The sequence below is a fragment of the Colias eurytheme genome, chromosome 32 (assembly GCF_061535395.1).
Source record: "Colias eurytheme isolate Ceu_HAF_F1 chromosome 32, ilColEury1 Martin Lab GWU primary, whole genome shotgun sequence".
Taxonomy (NCBI): domain Eukaryota; kingdom Metazoa; phylum Arthropoda; class Insecta; order Lepidoptera; family Pieridae; genus Colias; species Colias eurytheme.
Genome location: NC_143011.1, coordinates 6,836,343 through 6,862,263, shown reverse-complemented (window position 1 = coordinate 6,862,263; position 25,921 = coordinate 6,836,343). Strand labels below are relative to the sequence as shown.

The following is a 25,921-nucleotide window of genomic DNA, read 5'->3' as shown; positions in this document are numbered from 1 at the left end:
ACACCACACAAAAAAATAGGTATTTTGATTTCGAATGAATCGCTTGCATTCAATAAATTTTATTCGTTGAATTTGATATTTTTAGTTTCATTCTATTCTGCAAATAATTATAATTTCATTCGTTTTTAAGACAAGCCTCAATAAATTTGGTAGGTACCCGAAGATTCTTTTAACTTTTAAATAAAACACAATATTCTTTTTGTGATATAACAATAAAATTTATTATACAATTACATAACACCATTAACTATAAAAAAAGATTTTAACAAGCACCATTATCCTATAAAAATAATAGTTTACAATGAATTTACATAATATACTTCCTTCTACCAATAGTTTATCTTACATACGATTTTAATTTTACTTTACAATGCATTCACTTCTTCTTTTAAGTCTTTGGAATGCTCAGAAATTAATACTATCAAAATTATTCAATAACTATGTAATTTGAAAATCTCTTAAATAATACAAAATGCGAAAAACATTGTAACGTTGAATCAACTGCTTATTATCAAATTATCATCGTAAAAATTGTATCAAAATCATTCAAATCACAGTACATAATATAGTCTCGATAAAAGTTCATAATAAAATCTGATATAAAAACAATAACCTCTACACAAAGTTTATAAAACAATATGCCATTTTCATAATTAAAATAGTCATTGTCAACTGAACTAGTAAATCCTGCTTTGTCTACAATTTAGCAGATGAATTCTTTTTAACAATTTTGTTCAATATAACATGGGCTGCGTCATAATAAGGGTTGAAATGTTGTTTTACTTTCGGCCACCAAGCTGCTATGTTAGGAAACCTCTCAGCGGGATCAAAACCAGCCATTCCTGAAAAATAAAAAGTATTTAATTATCTGTATCTTAGTAATTGTAGGATATATAAAATACTAGCGGTCCGCCCCGGCTTCGCCCGTGGTACCTACATGTTTAAACTATCCTATTAGTCAGGGATACATCGCCCATTTTTGCAAGTGATTACTATCAAGCTAATTTTTCGTGAGTAGCTTTATTTTGATGAGATGCCCAATAATTTCATGTACGAAGCTCTCGATTGTGGTAGCTACCAGAGGAAACAAGGATAAAATATTTTGATTTGATGGTTCTCAAACATTAATTACTAACTGAATGTTTTTTTTTGCTCAATCTCAAGATAATTATCTAAATTATTCGAAAAAATATTTGTCCTACAAAATCTATGGTTTGATCAAAGAGTCCCCCTTTCCAATGTGTATCGATAACGAAGTCATCATAAATGATTACTAACCAGCTGATTTTTTTATTTTCACTTATTTAATACTTATATAATTCAACAGACATATTGTCCTACAAATTGCGTAATAAATATTTGAGAACCGTCAAATCAAAAATTTTTATCCTTGTTACCTCTGTAAGCTACCACTATCGAGAGTTTCGTACATGAAATTATTGGGCATCTCATCAAAATAAAGCTACTCACGAAAAATTAGCTTGATAGTAATCACTTGCAAAAATGGGCGATGTATCCCTGACTATATCTCTCAAGTTGGATCGAACTGCACATGGTGTGCGAATTTTATTATCGGTTAAGTGGTTTAGGAGTCCATTGAGGACAAACATTGTGACACGAGATTTATATATGTCGGAGACGGTCAATAGCGCGGATGTAAAACGACTCGAAGCACGAGTTCAGGGAGGTGGCAGCACAGTGAAGTTGGCGGCTTACTTCATGCTTGTACCGGGTCGAGCCGGTGAAGGCTCGCCCTCGGGACGGCACTTCACATTCGAACATCGAAGAGTTCGGACCTTCCACTACTAGGAACTGTTAACCTTTTCTTTGCTAGTGTTTAATTTAAATGTGTAACGTAACGGTTATTAAGTGATTGTATTTAAAGTGATTGTATTAAAACTGACATGATTAAAAAGAGCAACTATGGAGTTTCTTGCCGGTTCTTCTCTGTAGATACTGCTTTCCGAATCGGTGGTAAATAAAGAAATGATTGAGTTTGAGGTGTTTCTTTGCTCGATTACCCAATGCAACGCCCACAGCTTGAAAATAGATTCACAATCTACATCTTGCTCCGACATCAGAATTGGGATCAAATCGAGCAAATGAGAAAACACGTGGCGATAACCTCGATACGATATACGATAACCTGATTAAAAGTCAAAGCGCCGCAACCACGTGGCACTTCGATCCAGTTTCAACGGGAAGAAGCATCCTACAGATCTACGAGCATACGTGTCACTGAGCAGCCGGTGACAAAGGGAGAGCTCGTTATGTGCGGGCAGGGTGGCAACTTCGCCTCGCGCTGCGCGGATGCCACTGCCGCTCGAATCACCGCGTCGGAAGCCGTGTCATCATGTCGTGCACCGTGCCATCGCGTCGAGCGTCCGGCTTCGAGCATCATGCGTCGATCGTCGAGCATCATGCGTCGATCGTCGAGCATCATGCGTCGAGCGTCATGCGTGGCGCCATGTGGTGCATTACGCATCCATACTGAGCGCCGCGACACCAAGCTGGGCTCCGCGACACCACGCCAGGCGTTGCACATCCACGCCAGGCACCGCAATACCACGCCGGGCGTCGCGCTACCATCACTACCATCAACACGTCGGGCCTGAGATACCAGAACCAGAGCGACGTGTCGACGTGTCGTCCTTCAATCTCATACAAATCGGTCAGTAGATAACATTTCACTTTGAGTGTACAGTTAGGTAAAGTAGGTTTTCAAAATGTAGTAACTTATTTGAAAGAAAAAGAAAGTTATTGCCAAAAACGTTAGTTACAAAATTTATTTTAAAATTAATTGAGGTAAATGGTCACAGCCTCGGCAACATGCTGCACAAAAACAGCGCTAATTTACAGGCTGTACCGAATGTAATGATTACAGATTTTGTTAAAAGTTGTAACCTACAAGACCAGTGTATAGTTTAATCTTATTGCATTACATTTAACTCAACTTATTTACGCAGTGTTATTATTAGGTCGTGCGGTATTGCTTTACGGTTTTGTAGTTGGTTAAAACTTATTCCATTACATTCAGCCCATCTTAGTTACGCAGTGATAAATTAACAGTACCTATTTCACTTATTCAGGGACGGGTTTACTTTAGTAGGTAATTCACGTAATTTAAAAAAAATACTTTGTGGCGTAAGCACTGCCATCAAGATAAATTAAGTAACGAATTGCTTTAATGTTTGTTATTTTGTGAGCTAACACTAACAAAGAAAGCACATTAATTGGTACACTGCATCCAGATCCTTCAATCGAACGTAAACAATAAACATTCACTTGTCCGTGTATCAGAACAAAAACAGTATGCGAATTACTTTCAAATTAGTTTCTAACTACCCGCGTTAGTTTCTTGACTACCCGCATTAATTTCTTAAACTACCTGCGTTAGTTTTTATTTAGGCTATAACCCTTGACAAATAGCAATTAATTGCTACACAAAGACAGCCTTATTGCTATTCGATTAAAAACGAAAAATGTGTTAACTAGTGCGTTAGAGGTTTAAAAACTTTTCATAGGTTTTATTTACGGTGATAGTAATTTCTTAAAATAAAGTTGTGAACAATTCACAGTATAGTTTTACGATATGAAGTTTTATGAAATGTTGCAGATTTAGTTTTATCGAATAAAAGGTAAATCGAGGCATTTAGTTTTGAATTTTTACAGAGAATTTATTAGGTCCTTATTTAGGCAGTTCATAATACAATGTCACAGATAATTAGCGTGTGTTCAAATAAACATCTGGCGTGAGATAAATCTTATAATTGGATCTACATTTGGTTTTAGTACATTAGATTGCTTTAAAATTAAGAACTCTTTTAACTATCCCATCAACGTTAGGGTACGTTAAATGTTAAGATATTAAGACGGTTAAAGAAAAAAGAAAATGAAAATAATCTTAAGGTTAATAGCGCCTTTACAGTTTACATACTGTCGTCATATAATGTCTGTTTAATTGCATAGAGAAAAGAAAAACCCATCCAGGTTTTCTGAAGGTTTTTGAAGTGAAACTTCTTGTAACATTTTTTTCGTTACGCGTGACATTTTTCCGTTACGCACCATTTTTTTTTCTTATCCCTATCACGCGTGATTCGACATATTTCTGTAAAGTTGCATATAGTAAATTATTTTTTGAAAAATAAGGTCATAAAGAAGTTTCATTTCTTATGTGTGTACACGTACGCGTAGTACACGCACATATTTTTTGTTTTTTTTAGCTTCAAATAAGTCCTAAACGTATTCGATAGTACCTAATCGATTTACATCGATGGTACCTAATCGATTTACATCGATGGTACCTAATCGATTTACATCGATGGTACCTAATCGATTTACATCGATGGTACCTAATCTATTTACATCGATAGTACCTAATCGATTTACATTGTGTGCATTTAATGTAATTTCTTGATAATAGTTTTTGTGACTAGCTGCAGTTTAACATAAACTGAATACATCAATTAGGTAGTTGTACAGTAGTTGTTGAGCAGTTCAATCTTATTACGTTGAAACTAAAATTTAGCTCAGCCCTTTTGCCGTTCGATATTAGATTAACAGATGAGTTTAAGCCTACACTTATTGAGCTTTCAAAAGCAAACATACCGTTAAGGAATTTTGCCATATGTAAATTTGCCGATAAAAAAGGGTTTTGAAGTGTTTCTCGCGATTTTTATTTGTAAGCAGATATGTTAACACATGATTACTTTAAATTCAAGTTGGTAAATATTTAGTTGAGAATAAGCTTTAACCACTTTTGAGTGTTTTCTGCGGTTAAGTTACGAATTATTCGTTTTAAACTTTTTAAGGTGTTATTTTTGTGTTGTATTTTGTTTGTCAATGATCATAACAACAAAATAATTTGGAAAATCCAAAAGTGCACGCCTCATAATTTTTTTTTAATAAATATTTATTAATTATTATTTTTGTTTATTTAATAACAATTAAACCACATCGAATCAGACCCTGAAAAATGAAAGGGTTCTATTCCTGAGCATACTCAAGCGTAAGAGAAAAAAAAAGACTCGATTAGTAAAGTATTTCGGTCGCTATCGTGTTAACAAGAAAAAGGATCCGCACATACAGACACACGGACGTCCAAGACAGAACTTTTTTAAACTGTTTTTTAACTAGTTTAAATAACAAAAATGACATCAAAAATATCATGAACGTTAAAAATAGTGTTTTTTCTTAATATGTGTGTGTATGTATTATCTTACAAGTGCAATGTATGATACATAAAGACATTTTAAGTTTGAAAAATCAGATGTTTTGCGCGAAGTGACAGTAGTACCCACCTCAACGCTTCGCTTATGAGGCGTGCAATAAAACTGCTGTTAACATTTGAGCAAGCTGCATAGGCTGTCACTATGATAGGCTTGGGAGGTATAAGTTCAGTAGAGTTGTAGTGGAGTATAGTTGTAGCATACTGATGGTTGTGTTGTCTCGTACGTTGTGAAGTAAGTGTGTGTTGCGTGAAATAATATTGTGATGGTAATGTAGTTCATCGAAGGATTGTGGTGTTCTATCTGGCATGAGGTCCAGGATAGTAGATGTGTTCTGACCGGTCAGGAGGACCGGGGCAGTATGGTTACCCTGTAAGGTCAGTGTGGGCCGAGGCAGGATAGTATGTAGTTATTTTGGTATCCCGAGATGAATTACCGTAGTAATGTAGTGTGAGAAATGGCGTACGGGGACACATGATTGTCAGTATGGCTGTATAGGAGATAACTTGAGTTTATTAAAACGAAAAACGATTAAGAATATTGATTCTGTTGGAAGAGTAATATTCAGTTCAGGTTTCACTTTTTTTTACTGTTGAGCTATTGAATCCTGTAAACACCAATAATCACTTTGAAAAGACAGATTTTGTTTATACTATGTTCGGGTAACTTCACCTTGTTAATATATTGAGGATGCCTGGGGGCCAAGTACCACTTGAAGTTGATTAATGTTTGAAATTTGAGTTTGAGTTGAGTGATAGCGATGAATCTTAGTTCGGTTGGTCAGAGTGTGCCAGTAGTCATTTCGTAGCCGTAGTCCGTTGAAGTCGGTGTCTGCTATAAGGGGTTATGGCTGCTTATAGTAAACCGTGGATGCGCGGTTTTATCGTAGTCCGTTGAAGTGCTATTAGGCGTATCGATAGCTGCTTGTAGTAAACCGTGGATGCGCGGTATTACCGTAGTCCGTTGAAGTCGGTGTCTGCTATTAGGAGTTATGGCGGCTTATAGTAAACCGTGGATACGCGGTATTACCGTAGTCCGTTGAAGCCGGCGTCTGCTATTAGGAGTACAGATAGCTGCTTATAGTAAACCGTGGATGCGCGGTGCGCGGGTGACGCTGGCGGAGGTTGGGTCTTGTAGAGACCATTGGATATGGAATATGGAGTCCGTGGGACTCGGCATTCGGAGGAATGCGTGTGGAACAAACATGAGGTTTGTTGTGGGGCTTAGTGAAAAGCCAGAGTTTGCATTCGGAGGAATGCGTGTGTGTTGTTGGGCTTAGTGAAAAGCCAGAGTTGGCATTCGGTGGAATGCGTGTGTGATGATGGGCTTAGTGAAAAGCCAGAGTTGGCATTCGGTGGAATGCGTGTGTGATGATGGGCTTAGTGAAAAGCCACAGGCCTCGGATAAGATTCATGCTCTAGTTTTTTTGTGATACTTTAATAATGATCTTCTGATGACAATAGCAGTGAAAGTGGTGTTTGGTCGCTTATGCGTTACTTTCTTTTAGTAGTAATTTAATTGAAATGATCAGAATTCAATGTTTCATTGTTTTAATCAAAATGGTTAATTTCAAAGGGTTGAAGTTGGAAATTATTTTAGGATATTCAAATTAAAAAAAAAACCTGTTTTCATATGAACTTAAATTTTGTATTATGAGATTCTTTGCTATAGGACGTTTCTTGTACAAATTTCATGATTCTGTGTTCACAAGAAATATCCTGAAGGTATTGATTCCTCGTGTCCCCTGCGAATGTCTAAAACTGCTATCTTTTGATCGACTGTTATAACTTTTCAAAGCTTAACGGGACGATGGTATGCGATATGAATTTCAAAGGTCTTGATAAATAGACTGATAGACTTACGGACAACTAAGTGATCTTAAGGATTTAGTTTTTTTCAGTTTTGTGGTTTAAAAGCCTAAAAATTAAATATCAGAGTTTAATTGTAAAAATTTGTCAGGATTGGCCGAAGAGCATGTACTGTGCGAGATGTTTTCTGTGTTACAGCACCCACAAACACGAGGACGTGTTCAGCGCAGGATGGCCGTGTCGGAGACGGTCAATAGCGCGGATGTAAAACGACTCGAAGCACGAGTTCAGGGAGGTGGCAGCACAGTGAAGTTGGCGGCTTACTTCATGCTTGTACCGGGTCGAGCCGGTGAAGGCTCGCCCTCGGGACGGCACTTCACATTCGAACATCGAAGAGTTCGGACCTTCCACTACTAGGAACTGTTAACCTTTTCTTTGCTAGTGTTTAATTTAAATGTGTAACGTAACGGTTATTAAGTGATTGTATTTAAAGTGATTGTATTAAAACTGACATGATTAAAAAGAGCAACTATGGAGTTTCTTGCCGGTTCTTCTCTGTAGATACTGCTTTCCGAATCGGTGGTAAATAAAGAAATGATTGAGTTTGAGGTGTTTCTTTGCTCGATTACCCAACGCAACGCCCACAGCTTGAAAATAGATTCACAATCTACATCTTGCTCCGACATATATATTAAGATTAGTACAGCATACTTATTGACAATTAGATGAGGTGTGAATGTGGTTAATTTTTTTGACTGATAATTATTTTTTTTTATTTAAATAATAACATCATTATTTAAACTAACATTCTCAATATTATAACATTCATAATCAATGTAATGTATAAAACAAATATGCTTTCAGCTGTCTGTGTGTCTGTATGCTTAGATCTTTAAAATTATGCAACAGATTTTGATGTGTTTTTTTTTAAATAGATTGAGTGGTTCTTCAGGAATGTTTAAGCATATAACTTAAGTTTTATACAAAGCGGTCGAAGCCGCGCGCGTTGAGATAGTCAAATAGAACCCATACTTGGTTGTTCCAATTCGACTGCTGCTAACAAATCAGCCACAGTAATAGTGTTGCCAGTTACAAACTCATGTTTACCCAACCAAAGAGTATCAAACTCTTGTATTGCGTTAAACATTCTTCTTTCATAGCCTGCTAATTGCTTGGGATCGGCTGGCTCTCCTGTTGTTATTGGTGTTAAGTACTGAAATATGTATTTATTTATTGTGAAGCAATGGAGAAAATAAAATTGCAGCGTAACGACACACTTATTTATTTTGAAAGTTTTAACAAGAATGATCCACGTTTAGCAATGGCAAGCTAATATATAGGCTTATCCCCTCCGCGTGGCTGGCTGGTAGGCATGGCGGTGGCATGGCGACTGGCAGGAGGGGATGTCAACATGGCGGCTTGGCTTGACGGAGGTGACAGGCGACGTCACGTCCGTTACCACAGAACACATATTACTGTCCGTTACACTCGGCCATCCTGAAACAGTTGTTCCCACAGGAACAACAAAAATAATTAGCTCTCTAATAAATCAATAAGATCTTCGGTTTCCATTTGCTCATCCGAACTGCTAGCACTATCAGAAACTGTAACAATACTTTTATAGGGCCTCAACGAATCTGCAGCTACTAACCCACTAAAACTCTTATACCCACGTAAACCCTATATACTTCTAATTTGGTACCTATCATTGCCCAATACTTTCGTTACGACATAAGGACCGGAATGCAAGTCGTCAAGTTTAGTGTTAACTTTGGATGCTGAACAAGTAGGTGCTTGACGCGTTAGCAATAAATCACCCTTATATATGTGAGCGGATTTTCGTTTCCTATCGAAGTTACGTTTCATTCTAGCGCTCGCTTTTAGTATCCTGACATTGCACCATATAAAACCAATCCGCTACTTCGAGACGATTCACGTTCATAGTGTCTACTGGATGTCTACTTAACGCATCTACATTCTACATGTTTCATTCGTTCCCCCGGCCTATACTCTACGCTTATATCGCAATCTTGTATAGAAAGCCACCACCTTGCGATACGTGGTATAATGTCACGTTTAGTAAGCGTAGCGCGGACTGTTGTACAATCAGTAACAATCTTAACCTTTTTTTTCCTACTATATATACGCGAAAACGACGCAAGGATTCTACAACGGCAAGAGTTTCCAGTTTATAACCTGAACCTAATATACATGCTTTCCTCTTTACTTGTCACCCTACTAAAATATAAAACGGGTCGCAACGTACCATCAATCTGCTATTCCTAATTTACACGCGTCAGTATGTATTTCCGTACAAAGCACAGGATCGTACAAAGCTAACACAGGCTCGGAACACAAACACTTTTTTAATTGTTCGAAACTATTGTTTTGATCACTACTCCATATCCACGAAGCTTTCTTTTTAGTTAAATCGGTTAAAGGGCGGGCAATGATAGCAAAATTGTAAATAAACTTACGAAAATAACTACACAACTCGATAAATTGACGCACACTATGAACATTGGTCGGTGTTGGAAAACGAGACACCGCTAATAACTTTGAATCGCCCGGTTGAATACCCTTAGCCGATATTTTATGACCTAAATACGTTATTTCATTTTGCAAGAACGAACACTTACTCATGTTTAATTTTCAATTTTCTACTTCAAGTTTGACATTTGACAAGTACCGCTTGCAAAATATCTAAGCCTAACATAACGTCATTCGAGGGTAAGAGTAAATCGTCCAGAAATAGTATTTTCTGATGTTTGATTTTACGCGAGTATTATACATTTAGAAATTAAAGACTTTTTAACGGATTTTAAACGCGATTTATTCATTCTATTATTTTCCCGACGTTTCGAACACTTTACAGCGAGCGTGGTCACGGGGAGACTGAGATGTTATACGTCTTGACGGTCATTCAAAAATTGCTGTTTGTAAACTACCTCCACCTATTCCTCCGTAGTTGGTATGTGGAGTATTTTTCCGGATGTTGGCAGTATTGGCTGATCGTGTCTTCTAGTCTTTTGGTATGTTTGACATGGGGTTTTAAATTCTTAATAACAGGATCCCAGGTGTTAGAAAGTTTCAAACCATCTTCTCTATTGAAATTTGGGTGTTTTTTAATTTCAATAGCCTCGCGCACCAGTCTTGGAAAAAATTTATTTTCTCTGGCAAGGATTTGTGGTTGGTCGAATCTTATGAAGTGGTTGTTGTCCAGTGTGTGTTCACATACCGCAGACTTCTTGTGACGCCGATGCTTGATATCCGCGATGTGCTCCTTCAGTCGGTTGGCAATGCTTCTTTTTGTTTGGCCGATGTATGAGAGTCCACAGTCACAGTCTAACTTGTACACGCCTGCTTCTTGTAGAGGAATATTACTTTTAATCGGTCTCAAGAATTGGTTTATCTTCTTGTGCGGCTTATATATAGTTTTAATTGAAGCTCGTCTTAGGATTCGTCCAATTCTGTCAGTAACTCCCTTCACATATGGTAGGTAGGCCGGTTGTCTTTCAACTGTGTGTGGCTTCGTTCGACTCCTGTGATGCTGTGGAGGCGCCTGCAGCTTGTTGTTACGTAGTACTCGCTTGACATGCTGCAGTTCCCCGCTGAGGTGGGCAGCATCACAGAGGTGGCGGGCTCTCTGAAACAAAGATTTACCGACAGAAGCTAGTTGGCAAGGATGGTGGTGAGATTCACCATTGAGGTACCTATCAGTATGAGTGGCTTTCCTATACACTGTATGGTTGAGCATGCCATCCCGTCCCCTCATAATTAAAATGTCAAGAAAGGCTAGACGGTTGTTAGTTTCTAACTCCATAGTAAATTGGATGTTTTTGTGTATGGAGTTAAGATGATCTAAAAATGCAGGTATATGTTCAGTAGGGAGTATTGTGAAGGTGTCATCTACATAGCGTTTGTAAAGTCTCGGTTTGACTGGTGCTGTGGCCAAGGCTCTCTCCTCGAAGTCTTCCATAAAAACCACCATCCTTGCCAACTAGCTTCTGTCGGTAAATCTTTGTTTCAGAGAGCCCGCCACCTCTGTGATGCTGCCCACCTCAGCGGGGAACTGCAGCATGTCAAGCGAGTACTACGTAACAACAAGCTGCAGGCGCCTCCACAGCATCACAGGAGTCGAACGAAGCCACACACAGTTGAAAGACAACCGGCCTACCTACCATATGTGAAGGGAGTTACTGACAGAATTGGACGAATCCTAAGACGAGCTTCAATTAAAACTATATATAAGCCGCACAAGAAGATAAACCAATTCTTGAGACCGATTAAAAGTAATATTCCTCTACAAGAAGCAGGCGTGTACAAGTTAGACTGTGACTGTGGACTCTCATACATCGGCCAAACAAAAAGAAGCATTGCCAACCGACTGAAGGAGCACATCGCGGATATCAAGCATCGGCGTCACAAGAAGTCTGCGGTATGTGAACACACACTGGACAACAACCACTTCATAAGATTCGACCAACCACAAATCCTTGCCAGAGAAAATAAATTTTTTCCAAGACTGGTGCGCGAGGCTATTGAAATTAAAAAACACCCAAATTTCAATAGAGAAGATGGTTTGAAACTTTCTAACACCTGGGATCCTGTTATTAAGAATTTAAAACCCCATGTCAAACATACCAAAAGACTAGAAGACACGATCAGCCAATACTGCCAACATCCGGAAAAATACTCCACATACCAACTACGGAGGAATAGGTGGAGGTAGTTTACAAACAGCAATTTTTGAATGACCGTCAAGACGTATAACATCTCAGTCTCCCCGTGACCACGCTCGCTGTAAAGTGTTCGAAACGTCGGGAAAATAATAGAATGAATAAATCGCGTTTAAAATCCGTTAAAAAGTCTTTAATTTCTAAATGTATAATACTCGCGTAAAATCAAACATCAGAAAATACTATGTAGACCAGTACGGACTGGAAAATGCTAACAAAATTCGCCGTTTAGAAGAACTGAAGACAAAGCGCTCGAGGTTTTTGACATCCCTGAATTTCATGAAGCAATGTCGAGAACATAATATCATCCCAGTTTGTTGTCGAATAGCACCAAAAAAGGACATAGCTGGAAGCGCAAGTATTCTAAACAAGGCAAGTCAAAAATTGTTATCTAAAGTAATTGCTGGACACCGATCGGATATTGAAAGGCTCAACATTGAAATCCAAAATGTAGCAAGTAACTTAAAGAATTTTATGTTAGAAACAGATTGGCAACTGTGCTTGAACATCTTAGATAATCGTGCACATAGTAAATTCAAATACTGCACGGATAAACAAAAGCAAAAATTTGAAAGATTACTGGCCAAGAAGAATAACTCAATGTCATCTGAGTATCCAAACGTCACTGAATGTCAACCTCAAGTGACAGCAGTTGTCAATCTGTCAAAACAAATTCTTGATAACAAAACTATTGAGGTACTGAATAGAGGTTTAAACTTTGCCCCTGCGCCGCAAAAAATACCTTGCGAAGAAATAATAAGTCATGTGGAGGAAACTTTATTCAAAAACAACATTCTTAAAGAAGACGCAGAGGCGATTCGGCAAGACATATCTTGTGTACTACGCACTTGCAAACCGCCGAAACCTAACATCTCTCGCTCTGAGTCTATCGCTTTAAAACACCTGCGAAAGAATGAAGATATAATAGTACTCCGTGCTGACAAAGGAAACGCAACGGTTATAATGGATACGTCAGATTACAACAACAAAATGTCGGAAATACTGTCGGACGAAAACACCTACAAAAAAGTCGACAAGGACCCAACAAACAAGGTAATGAAACAAACAACTGACCTTATAAACAAACACAAAACGACATTAAATCTTGACACTAAGTATCTTATTCCATCTTGCGTGAAACCTCCTAAGATGTATGGCTTACCTAAAATACACAAAACTAATACTCCATTAAGACCTATTGTGAGTCAAATTGATACACCCACTCAAAAACTATCACAACACATGTCTAGGGTGCTCGCTCCCCTCAGAGGTAACACCAGTGCTTATGTTAAGGACTCATACCATTTTGTTGAGATATTAAAAGATCTAAATATCGCAAACAATGAAACCATGGTTAGCTTTGATGTGCAGTCTCTTTTTACTAATCTCCCAGTGACTGATTGCATCAATATTGTTAAGAAAAGGTTAGGGGAACACAATATGCCATTAGAATATGCAGAGATCTTAGAACATTGCCTTACATCTGGCTATTTATTGTGGAATGGTGAATTTTACATGCAGGTTGATGGGGTGGCCATGGGCTCTCCAGTATCACCCGTTGTCGCTGATATTTTTATGGAAGACTTCGAGGAGAGAGCCTTGGCCACAGCACCAGTCAAACCGAGACTTTACAAACGCTATGTAGATGACACCTTCACAATACTCCCTACTGAACATATACCTGCATTTTTAGATCATCTTAACTCCATACACAAAAACATCCAATTTACTATGGAGTTAGAAACTAACAACCGTCTAGCCTTTCTTGACATTTTAATTATGAGGGGACGGGATGGCATGCTCAACCATACAGTGTATAGGAAAGCCACTCATACTGATAGGTACCTCAATGGTGAATCTCACCACCATCCTTGCCAACTAGCTTCTGTCGGTAAATCTTTGTTTCAGAGAGCCCGCCACCTCTGTGATGCTGCCCACCTCAGCGGGGAACTGCAGCATGTCAAGCGAGTACTACGTAACAACAAGCTGCAGGCGCCTCCACAGCATCACAGGAGTCGAACGAAGCCACACACAGTTGAAAGACAACCGGCCTACCTACCATATGTGAAGGGAGTTACTGACAGAATTGGACGAATCCTAAGACGAGCTTCAATTAAAACTATATATAAGCCGCACAAGAAGATAAACCAATTCTTGAGACCGATTAAAAGTAATATTCCTCTACAAGAAGCAGGCGTGTACAAGTTAGACTGTGACTGTGGACTCTCATACATCGGCCAAACAAAAAGAAGCATTGCCAACCGACTGAAGGAGCACATCGCGGATATCAAGCATCGGCGTCACAAGAAGTCTGCGGTATGTGAACACACACTGGACAACAACCACTTCATAAGATTCGACCAACCACAAATCCTTGCCAGAGAAAATAAATTTTTTCCAAGACTGGTGCGCGAGGCTATTGAAATTAAAAAACACCCAAATTTCAATAGAGAAGATGGTTTGAAACTTTCTAACACCTGGGATCCTGTTATTAAGAATTTAAAACCCCATGTCAAACATACCAAAAGACTAGAAGACACGATCAGCCAATACTGCCAACATCCGGAAAAATACTCCACATACCAACTACGGAGGAATAGGTGGAGGTAGTTTACAAACAGCAATTTTTGAATGACCGTCAAGACGTATAACATCTCAGTCTCCCCGTGACCACGCTCGCTGTAAAGTGTTCGAAACGTCGGGAAAATAATAGAATGAATAAATCGCGTTTAAAATCCGTTAAAAAGTCTTTAATTTCTAAATGTATAATACTCGCGTAAAATCAAACATCAGAAAATACTATGTAGACCAGTACGGACTGGAAAATGCTAACAAAATTCGCCGTTTAGAAGAACTGAAGACAAAGCGCTCGAGGTTTTTGACATCCCTGAATTTCATGAAGCAATGTCGAGAACATAATATCATCCCAGTTTGTTGTCGAATAGCACCAAAAAAGGACATAGCTGGAAGCGCAAGTATTCTAAACAAGGCAAGTCAAAAATTGTTATCTAAAGTAATTGCTGGACACCGATCGGATATTGAAAGGCTCAACATTGAAATCCAAAATGTAGCAAGTAACTTAAAGAATTTTATGTTAGAAACAGATTGGCAACTGTGCTTGAACATCTTAGATAATCGTGCACATAGTAAATTCAAATACTGCACGGATAAACAAAAGCAAAAATTTGAAAGATTACTGGCCAAGAAGAATAACTCAATGTCATCTGAGTATCCAAACGTCACTGAATGTCAACCTCAAGTGACAGCAGTTGTCAATCTGTCAAAACAAATTCTTGATAACAAAACTATTGAGGTACTGAATAGAGGTTTAAACTTTGCCCCTGCGCCGCAAAAAATACCTTGCGAAGAAATAATAAGTCATGTGGAGGAAACTTTATTCAAAAACAACATTCTTAAAGAAGACGCAGAGGCGATTCGGCAAGACATATCTTGTGTACTACGCACTTGCAAACCGCCGAAACCTAACATCTCTCGCTCTGAGTCTATCGCTTTAAAACACCTGCGAAAGAATGAAGATATAATAGTACTCCGTGCTGACAAAGGAAACGCAACGGTTATAATGGATACGTCAGATTACAACAACAAAATGTCGGAAATACTGTCGGACGAAAACACCTACAAAAAAGTCGACAAGGACCCAACAAACAAGGTAATGAAACAAACAACTGACCTTATAAACAAACACAAAACGACATTAAATCTTGACACTAAGTATCTTATTCCATCTTGCGTGAAACCTCCTAAGATGTATGGCTTACCTAAAATACACAAAACTAATACTCCATTAAGACCTATTGTGAGTCAAATTGATACACCCACTCAAAAACTATCACAACACATGTCTAGGGTGCTCGCTCCCCTCAGAGGTAACACCAGTGCTTATGTTAAGGACTCATACCATTTTGTTGAGATATTAAAAGATCTAAATATCGCAAACAATGAAACCATGGTTAGCTTTGATGTGCAGTCTCTTTTTACTAATCTCCCAGTGACTGATTGCATCAATATTGTTAAGAAAAGGTTAGGGGAACACAATATGCCATTAGAATATGCAGAGATCTTAGAACATTGCCTTACATCTGGCTATTTATTGTGGAATGGTGAATTTTACATGCAGGTTGATGGGGTGGCCATGGGCTCTCCAGTATCACCCGTTGTCGCTGATATTTTTATGGAAGACTTCGAGGAGAGAGCCTTGGCCACAGCACCAGTCAAACCGAGACTTTACAAACGCTATGTAGATGACACCTTCACAATACTCCCTACTGAACATATACCTGCATTTTTAGATCATCTTAACTCCATACACAAAAACATCCAATTTACTATGGAGTTAGAAACTAACAACCGTCTAGCCTTTCTTGACATTTTAATTATGAGGGGACGGGATGGCATGCTCAACCATACAGTGTATAGGAAAGCCACTCATACTGATAGGTACCTCAATGGTGAATCTCACCACCATCCTTGCCAACTAGCTTCTGTCGGTAAATCTTTGTTTCAGAGAGCCCGCCACCTCTGTGATGCTGCCCACCTCAGCGGGGAACTGCAGCATGTCAAGCGAGTACTACGTAACAACAAGCTGCAGGCGCCTCCACAGCATCACAGGAGTCGAACGAAGCCACACACAGTTGAAAGACAACCGGCCTACCTACCATATGTGAAGGGAGTTACTGACAGAATTGGACGAATCCTAAGACGAGCTTCAATTAAAACTATATATAAGCCGCACAAGAAGATAAACCAATTCTTGAGACCGATTAAAAGTAATATTCCTCTACAAGAAGCAGGCGTGTACAAGTTAGACTGTGACTGTGGACTCTCATACATCGGCCAAACAAAAAGAAGCATTGCCAACCGACTGAAGGAGCACATCGCGGATATCAAGCATCGGCGTCACAAGAAGTCTGCGGTATGTGAACACACACTGGACAACAACCACTTCATAAGATTCGACCAACCACAAATCCTTGCCAGAGAAAATAAATTTTTTCCAAGACTGGTGCGCGAGGCTATTGAAATTAAAAAACACCCAAATTTCAATAGAGAAGATGGTTTGAAACTTTCTAACACCTGGGATCCTGTTATTAAGAATTTAAAACCCCATGTCAAACATACCAAAAGACTAGAAGACACGATCAGCCAATACTGCCAACATCCGGAAAAATACTCCACATACCAACTACGGAGGAATAGGTGGAGGTAGTTTACAAACAGCAATTTTTGAATGACCGTCAAGACGTATAACATCTCAGTCTCCCCGTGACCACGCTCGCTGTAAAGTGTTCGAAACGTCGGGAAAATAATAGAATGAATAAATCGCGTTTAAAATCCGTTAAAAAGTCTTTAATTTCTAAATGTATAATACTCGCGTAAAATCAAACATCAGAAAATACTATGTAGACCAGTACGGACTGGAAAATGCTAACAAAATTCGCCGTTTAGAAGAACTGAAGACAAAGCGCTCGAGGTTTTTGACATCCCTGAATTTCATGAAGCAATGTCGAGAACATAATATCATCCCAGTTTGTTGTCGAATAGCACCAAAAAAGGACATAGCTGGAAGCGCAAGTATTCTAAACAAGGCAAGTCAAAAATTGTTATCTAAAGTAATTGCTGGACACCGATCGGATATTGAAAGGCTCAACATTGAAATCCAAAATGTAGCAAGTAACTTAAAGAATTTTATGTTAGAAACAGATTGGCAACTGTGCTTGAACATCTTAGATAATCGTGCACATAGTAAATTCAAATACTGCACGGATAAACAAAAGCAAAAATTTGAAAGATTACTGGCCAAGAAGAATAACTCAATGTCATCTGAGTATCCAAACGTCACTGAATGTCAACCTCAAGTGACAGCAGTTGTCAATCTGTCAAAACAAATTCTTGATAACAAAACTATTGAGGTACTGAATAGAGGTTTAAACTTTGCCCCTGCGCCGCAAAAAATACCTTGCGAAGAAATAATAAGTCATGTGGAGGAAACTTTATTCAAAAACAACATTCTTAAAGAAGACGCAGAGGCGATTCGGCAAGACATATCTTGTGTACTACGCACTTGCAAACCGCCGAAACCTAACATCTCTCGCTCTGAGTCTATCGCTTTAAAACACCTGCGAAAGAATGAAGATATAATAGTACTCCGTGCTGACAAAGGAAACGCAACGGTTATAATGGATACGTCAGATTACAACAACAAAATGTCGGAAATACTGTCGGACGAAAACACCTACAAAAAAGTCGACAAGGACCCAACAAACAAGGTAATGAAACAAACAACTGACCTTATAAACAAACACAAAACGACATTAAATCTTGACACTAAGTATCTTATTCCATCTTGCGTGAAACCTCCTAAGATGTATGGCTTACCTAAAATACACAAAACTAATACTCCATTAAGACCTATTGTGAGTCAAATTGATACACCCACTCAAAAACTATCACAACACATGTCTAGGGTGCTCGCTCCCCTCAGAGGTAACACCAGTGCTTATGTTAAGGACTCATACCATTTTGTTGAGATATTAAAAGATCTAAATATCGCAAACAATGAAACCATGGTTAGCTTTGATGTGCAGTCTCTTTTTACTAATCTCCCAGTGACTGATTGCATCAATATTGTTAAGAAAAGGTTAGGGGAACACAATATGCCATTAGAATATGCAGAGATCTTAGAACATTGCCTTACATCTGGCTATTTATTGTGGAATGGTGAATTTTACATGCAGGTTGATGGGGTGGCCATGGGCTCTCCAGTATCACCCGTTGTCGCTGATATTTTTATGGAAGACTTCGAGGAGAGAGCCTTGGCCACAGCACCAGTCAAACCGAGACTTTACAAACGCTATGTAGATGACACCTTCACAATACTCCCTACTGAACATATACCTGCATTTTTAGATCATCTTAACTCCATACACAAAAACATCCAATTTACTATGGAGTTAGAAACTAACAACCGTCTAGCCTTTCTTGACATTTTAATTATGAGGGGACGGGATGGCATGCTCAACCATACAGTGTATAGGAAAGCCACTCATACTGATAGGTACCTCAATGGTGAATCTCACCACCATCCTTGCCAACTAGCTTCTGTCGGTAAATCTTTGTTTCAGAGAGCCCGCCACCTCTGTGATGCTGCCCACCTCAGCGGGGAACTGCAGCATGTCAAGCGAGTACTACGTAACAACAAGCTGCAGGCGCCTCCACAGCATCACAGGAGTCGAACGAAGCCACACACAGTTGAAAGACAACCGGCCTACCTACCATATGTGAAGGGAGTTACTGACAGAATTGGACGAATCCTAAGACGAGCTTCAATTAAAACTATATATAAGCCGCACAAGAAGATAAACCAATTCTTGAGACCGATTAAAAGTAATATTCCTCTACAAGAAGCAGGCGTGTACAAGTTAGACTGTGACTGTGGACTCTCATACATCGGCCAAACAAAAAGAAGCATTGCCAACCGACTGAAGGAGCACATCGCGGATATCAAGCATCGGCGTCACAAGAAGTCTGCGGTATGTGAACACACACTGGACAACAACCACTTCATAAGATTCGACCAACCACAAATCCTTGCCAGAGAAAATAAATTTTTTCCAAGACTGGTGCGCGAGGCTATTGAAATTAAAAAACACCCAAATTTCAATAGAGAAGATGGTTTGAAACTTTCTAACACCTGGGATCCTGTTATTAAGAATTTAAAACCCCATGTCAAACATACCAAAAGACTAGAAGACACGATCAGCCAATACTGCCAACATCCGGAAAAATACTCCACATACCAACTACGGAGGAATAGGTGGAGGTAGTTTACAAACAGCAATTTTTGAATGACCGTCAAGACGTATAACATCTCAGTCTCCCCGTGACCACGCTCGCTGTAAAGTGTTCGAAACGTCGGGAAAATAATAGAATGAATAAATCGCGTTTAAAATCCGTTAAAAAGTCGTCCAGAAATGCCAAAATTTCACGTTTACCATGTTTGTTTTTAACATTATTATTTTTAGTTCTACCTACAGATTCAACTATTTTATTTATCAACCGCATAAAAACGGATGGCGCGTTCGCTAAACCGAATGGAATACGAGTGTACTCGAAATGACCCTGAGGTGTTATGAATGCAGTTTTGTGTGTATCTTCATTACTAACACCACAGACTAATAATAATATACTACGTATACAACACGTAATTATTGATGATGGCCTTGAACCATATCTAAACTCGTAAAATATTAATTGTGGCCCGCTAATTTCGAAACCTGATCGTCTATGTTTGGCAATGGAAATCTATCTTTTACGGTAATAGCATTTAAGGCACGGTAATCAACACACATCCTACTGTCACCATTTTTCTTTTTGACTAAAATGACCAGAGATGCATAACTAGATTCAGACTCTTTGATAATACCGGCATCTAATAATTCACTTAGTTTAGACTGAACTACTGCTTGTTCGCTATGCGATAATCGATAAGGCTGGCTTGGCGGTAAATAGGCTGATCACTAGTAAGCTTTATTTTCATTTGCACTAAACCTGTGCACCCTAGATCTTTTGTACCATTAGCAAAACAATGTTTATATTGTACTAATAAACTGATAAGATCTGAATGTTGCTTATTATTTAACGGACCTATTTTTGTCGTTTAATTTTACACCTCCTATACATAAGTCAGTAGTTGAGGGTTGACCTATATTATTAGCATTATAATCGGCAAATCTATGGCAAGCAAGGGTAAGTACCTGGCTATTTGGCTGTAGTGGAGGCTCCTGGCAGCTTTCAGCCCTGGTTAGGACCTCTCCCGGCGGCCACACGATAACCTCGCAGCCCATGTTGATGACTTTGATGTACCCGTCTTCACCAGTGAGCAGGGTGGATGGAAGAGAGTAGGCCACTCCCTGCAGCTCATGATGCCGAGGCGGTGTAACCACACCGTTGCCGACCTTATTTCCGAGAACCCGCACTTGAATGATGGAAGAGCCAGGTGGAAGTCTCTCTTCGTTGACTGTGACGACTTTAAAGCGATCATGGTCTTCGATAGCCTCAATATCGCAAATGGGATTGGGATCTTGAGTACGATTAAATTTGATTATGCCTTTGCTAACTGTCAATGTCATACCTTCGCTGTTGATGACAGGCTGACCGATTAAAAGATTAACATCGGCCATTTTGATGCTAGACAAGTAGGCGTGGCATTTCATGGTTATACCGTCAATTTCTAATTGAAATTCGACTTCTCCACGACTCGTTGAGAGTCCACCGGAGAATCCTTTTAAAATGACACTCGTCGGTTTGACATCCAATGACAATGCGTTCGATACTTGATCGTTTAAAACGTTGACTTGACTGCCGGTATCAATGTATGCTTTCACGTGGATGCCATTGACTTTAACGACCTTTTTGTATATTTCATTATAAGGGCGTAGTACATTTACTTCTTTTATGTTGTCGGTTGAGATAGATCTTCTATTTTCCGTGGCAATTGTAGAACAACGTGCAGCAATGTGTCCCTTATTTCCACATTTATAACATGTACGTGTGTCAGGTAGGGAGCAATCACGCAGTAAATGACCAGTTTTCTTGCATCTCGGACACGGGTCTGTTTCGACATTGGGTGGCATTGACTTTTTATCCAGGTGAGATGGCCTACTCACCAAATTTTTATGAAACCTTGTGTCGATAGGTAAAGTACGATAGTCGTCAAGTGCACATAAAAATCCTTCGTAAAGCTCTCCTGGCGTGTGGCATTGGAAAGCTCGAGCGTTAGGTTGTAGCGATAGTGGCAGACCACGAATGATACAGGAAACGCTGGCGCTATCGGATAACTTGCATCGGAAGCACATGGCGATTTTATCTTGATAGTATTTTGTCATCGTCTCTGTAGGTTGCTTCTTCCTTTGTAGTAATTCTTCAAGCATATTTCCATAATCGCGATATCGAGGAAATGCTCGCAATAGCATATCCTTCCATTGTTCCCACGTGTAATCGTAGTTCTCTAGACGATTATACCACTTCTTTGCTTGACCTCGCAGCTTATCTTGTAGGTAAAATGATTTAGTTGTATCGTCCCATCCATTTATTTCCCCAATTTGGTCAATTTTACGAATCCATGCTTGTACCGTGCATTCCTCACTATCAGGGTCAAATTCCGGGATTAAAGATGCAGCACGATGGACTTTTGACTTATTTGGAGCTTGGGGGTCATCTTCCAGGTTGCGTAAAGCCTTTACTACTTCTTTTTCCAGCAGATTCTTGAGCAGCTTCCGTGCAGGCGGTGAAGAAGTACCCTCATCTTCCTCCGACATTGATTCGTCAGGAGGTCGATAAACTTGTGGCCGATGTCGTTTCATCCCGCTTCTGATTTGTGAAGCAATGGAGAAAATAAAATTGCAGCGTAACGACACACTTATTTATTTTGAAAGTTTTAACAAGAATGATCCACGTTTAGCAATGGCAAGCTAATATATAGGCTTATCCCCTCCGCGTGGCTGGCTGGTAGGCATGGCGGTGGCATGGCGGCTGGCAGGAGGGGATGTCAACATGGCGGCTTGGCTTGACGGAGGTGACAGGCGACGTCACGTCCGTTACCACAGAACACATATTACTGTCCGTTACATTATATTAAAGAAGTAGCAAAAATAGTCATTGTCAGGCTTGCTTTTGTTAATATAAAGAGGACTTAGTTTAGTTACTTTAAGCATTTGGTGAGTAAAATGAGATATAAAAAGTTTGAAACTATATAAGTATCATATAAATTAAATAGCTGTGCCCTGCGGTTTCGGCCGCACTGCTCCACTCCTGTTGGTCTTAGCGTGATGATATACAATATAGGTATAGCCTTCCTCGATAAATGGGCTATCTAACACTGAAATAATTTTTCAAATCAGACCAGTAGTTTGGGAGATTAGCGCGTTCAAACAAGCAAACAAACAAATTGTTCAGCTTTATAATATTAAGTATAGATTTGTAGTTTAAAATAATATATACCTTGACTCTGAAGTACATAGCGCAATGCAACCTGAGTCCGACATGTTGCCATTCTAGATATTCATCTACTCTTGCTTGTGCCTTAGATTCAATTGGATATAAACTCTTTGGTATTATGTTTTCGCGCGACAGAAATCTTATGATACCTATACTGAAAGTTAATGAAAATATTATAACAATGGAATTAAATTGTCTTTTTTGGATAGACAAAACTATATCGTAGTTATTTTATTACCTTTCTGTTAATATAAAACCATTATAGTCTATTACAGGAACTTTTTGAAACTTATTTATTGACGCGTATTCTTCCGTAAAGTGCTCCCCTGAAAAACAAAATATTATGACTAGAAACAATGAACAATACAATATCGTATTAAGTAGGAGATAAGGAATAACCCCAATTTTATTACCTCCTCGTAGATTCACTGGTTTTGGTTCAAAGTTATACTTAGCTGTTTTTAATAAAATATATAGAGCCCTGGAAGGTTGTGACATAAGGTCATAGTATAGTTTTAGGGCCATTTTAATTTGCGTACTAATTTACAGAATATTCTTCACTTTTTGTAGTTTTATACTTGATTTTTGAATTTTGACCTTAGACCTAAACTTTGAAACTGTACAACAAAACAACATCTGTCTTTGTATAAAATTGTTTAAACGGAGCCATTCTGTATAGAAATTTGTTTTCTGTATTAAAGTTTTTATAAAAGATGTGACTTTATGACCACCTCGCCACGCTTTAACTTGGCTTATCTTAACTGTAGTTTATAAGTATTAAGTTTTGACATTTTGAATGACATTACAACTTTGGTGTTAGAGGGTGCATATTCATTTTACATAATACAAATGATTCAAAATGTCCTGTGACGGATATTTTGTTGTCAATAAAAAAAATGGCATTCAATGTATTTAGACTTGATTTACCTCGTCTTATATAACAGCTAATTATTTTAATTTTCCACGCTCATTTTATTATAAAAAATTATATTTAAATTCAAATTAAATGTTGCGTGTAAGTCACTTAATGTTTATTGTGCTTTATATTGGGAATAATATAAGTCTGTTTTACTCTGTACCAAGAGAGTAGTATATTCTTTGCTCTGTACTGTATCATATAAAATGTGTAGTCTGTGGATAAGTCATTCGTTTTCATGAAAAATGAACGGTGAAAATTGCTAAAATTGCAAGCAAATTGTAATTATTTAGCGTTTTGTCTGAAAACAAAAATATCTTCATTAAATTGCATTGAGAACAGTAAACATGGCGTCTTTAGATCTTTTAACACCACATTTGGATAAAATCAAAATACCAACATCTCAGCAATGGAGAATGTTCACTAATTTTGATTATTAGCAATCCATATTCTCTGTAAAAAATAAATAATACTAGTGAAAAAATTACTTCGATACGTCAATTAGTTTCCGATTTAGAAGTAAAACAAGTTGTAAACGCCCGGTGATGGTGTGACGTCACACCACAACACGCTCAATCTGGCTCACTCAGTCCGCTAGCGATTTTTCGTATATGGGTGATTATACAAAAATGGGGTAACTCGATGTCATCAGCCAATTTAAACAAAGTCTTATTATATTTTATTCAGATAACAATCTATTTTAAAACAATGAAGCGTCCTTTATTTGGTCACTCAATTTCACTTCTTTATTTAAAATACAAATGAATAAAAAAAATAAATTAATACCTCAAACGTCAGTACTTTGGCATGTCACAACTCCGAAAACCAACAATCAAGTGACTATCGTTTAAACATTATCATCGATTTAAGAAAACTTACTAATTCACTACAATCTTTGATGTACATAGTATTATATACTACAACTTTCATAACGCAATGTTTTCCATTTTATTTAAAAAATAAAATTAAACTTTGTCATCGTTTTCACTAGTCAGTCCGTTGTGTGTTTTTTAAATTTGAAATTCTCGCTAAATATCACCAAGTCGAGGTCAAATCCCTGTCTAAGTATTAATGTTGGTAATGAAGTTACTTGTGCACCGCATATTTTGACGGCCGTCATAACTGTACCAGCGCTAGGGTTGTGTTTGTCCTCTAAAATCTTGCTGCGCCAGTCAACATTTCAGTCCTATGGTGAGTCGTTATTTTATTGTTAATCCGATTTTTATTTTCATTTATAAATGGTTAACTATGATTTGTAAAAATATAGTTTGTTGATATTAGAAATTAGGCAAAAAAACATAATTTGTGATTATAACCTCATATTAAGTCCCTTTTTATCAATCCGCTGGCATCAGTCCTTTGTCAGATATCGTGCCAGAGGACTGACGCGACCCCATAGTACTGATGATTCTGTCGTTTTTGAGAACTTTTATCTTGATTGCTATTGGTATAAGCATTTCTATTTTATATTTCAGTTTAAAACATCATGCGCCACGCTAAAAGAAACTGAATTTGACTAGGGAAGAAACATTTAAGAAACAGTAGCAAAGAAAAGAGCTATTGAAACAAACTACTAATAATTTTATTAAAAAGATCTTATTTTATTTTGATTATTGATTTTGATGCTTTCAGGGCATAGCTTTTTATATTTATCAGATAAATACGTATACGTATAATACTGTGAAGTAAAATTACCTCAAAATAACATAAAAGTTAATTAATATACTTGATAACATTATAAAAATGTCAAGGGGCTCTTATGAAAACTCAGATGAGACTTTCATTCGAGCCTTTGGTTTTTAATTTTACTATAATTAGTACTTTTAACATAAATATTGGTAGATTTTTAGGGCTCCGAACCTCAAAAGGAAAAAACAGAACCCTTATAGGATCACTTTGTTGTCCGTTTGTCTGTTAAGACGTTTTTTTTGGAACGCGTGGAGGAATCAATCTGAAATTTATATTGGATACTCAAGATTAAGAACCCTTGGGGCTGTAAAAAAATCAAACTTATAACGCAACGCAATCAAAAGATACCTACATCCGTTAATACTGCAAATTTTCGCAAAATTCAATATTCGCAAGGGAATAAAAAAACACACAGGATGCTTCCCGTGTATACAGTCTACTATAAACTGCTATATAGTTTACTTCTACTTGATAAATAGCAACGTCTTATAACACAGATAAAGGAAAAATTGCTAAAAGTGTAAA

At 38.1% G+C, this 25,921-nt stretch overlaps 5 protein-coding genes across 10 annotated transcripts; 3 read left to right on the top strand and 2 right to left on the bottom strand.

Moving 5' to 3' along the window:
- Positions 1-244: 244 nt before the first annotated feature.
- LOC149895268 (glutathione S-transferase theta-1-like) lies at positions 245-23,351 on the bottom strand. The gene is made up of 5 exons (XM_090119249.1): positions 23,205-23,351; positions 23,030-23,117; positions 22,795-22,945; positions 8,069-8,249; positions 245-842 (listed from the first exon to the last, which is right to left on the bottom strand). The coding sequence occupies exons 1-5, from the start codon at positions 23,314-23,316 to the stop codon at positions 697-699; spliced, it is 678 nt and encodes a 225-aa protein (XP_089975375.1). The 5' UTR covers positions 23,317-23,351; the 3' UTR covers positions 245-696.
- LOC149895269 (uncharacterized) lies at positions 8,268-22,427 on the bottom strand. 3 transcript variants are annotated; one of them, XR_016458507.1, is made up of 2 exons: positions 9,303-9,783; positions 8,268-8,533 (listed from the first exon to the last, which is right to left on the bottom strand). XR_016458507.1 is itself a non-coding variant. In XM_090119246.1 (2 exons), the coding sequence occupies exons 1-2, from the start codon at positions 22,155-22,157 to the stop codon at positions 8,519-8,521; spliced, it is 1,623 nt and encodes a 540-aa protein (XP_089975372.1). In that variant the 5' UTR covers positions 22,158-22,427; the 3' UTR covers positions 8,268-8,518. The 3 variants fall into 3 exon arrangements, 1 of the variants encoding a protein (XP_089975372.1); XR_016458508.1 differs by having other exon boundaries at positions 9,514-9,783; XM_090119246.1 differs by lacking the exon at positions 9,303-9,783 and adding an exon at positions 20,550-22,427.
- On the top strand, positions 11,920-14,521 carry LOC149895272 (uncharacterized). 2 transcript variants are annotated; one of them, XM_090119241.1, is made up of 2 exons: positions 11,920-12,828; positions 13,684-14,521. In XM_090119241.1, exons 1-2 carry the CDS (start codon positions 11,920-11,922, stop codon positions 14,383-14,385), a joined length of 1,611 nt encoding a protein of 536 aa, XP_089975367.1. In that variant the 3' UTR covers positions 14,386-14,521. The 2 variants fall into 2 exon arrangements, with proteins under 2 accessions (XP_089975367.1, XP_089975366.1); XM_090119240.1 differs by having other exon boundaries at positions 11,920-14,521.
- Positions 14,537-17,138, top strand: LOC149895271 (uncharacterized). 2 transcript variants are annotated; one of them, XM_090119243.1, is made up of 2 exons: positions 14,537-15,445; positions 16,301-17,138. In XM_090119243.1, the coding sequence occupies exons 1-2, from the start codon at positions 14,537-14,539 to the stop codon at positions 17,000-17,002; spliced, it is 1,611 nt and encodes a 536-aa protein (XP_089975369.1). In that variant the 3' UTR covers positions 17,003-17,138. The 2 variants fall into 2 exon arrangements, with proteins under 2 accessions (XP_089975369.1, XP_089975368.1); XM_090119242.1 differs by having other exon boundaries at positions 14,537-17,138.
- Positions 17,154-19,755, top strand: LOC149895270 (uncharacterized). 2 transcript variants are annotated; one of them, XM_090119245.1, is made up of 2 exons: positions 17,154-18,062; positions 18,918-19,755. In XM_090119245.1, exons 1-2 carry the CDS (start codon positions 17,154-17,156, stop codon positions 19,617-19,619), a joined length of 1,611 nt encoding a protein of 536 aa, XP_089975371.1. In that variant the 3' UTR covers positions 19,620-19,755. The 2 variants fall into 2 exon arrangements, with proteins under 2 accessions (XP_089975371.1, XP_089975370.1); XM_090119244.1 differs by having other exon boundaries at positions 17,154-19,755.
- Positions 23,352-25,921: the final 2,570 nt, after the last annotated feature.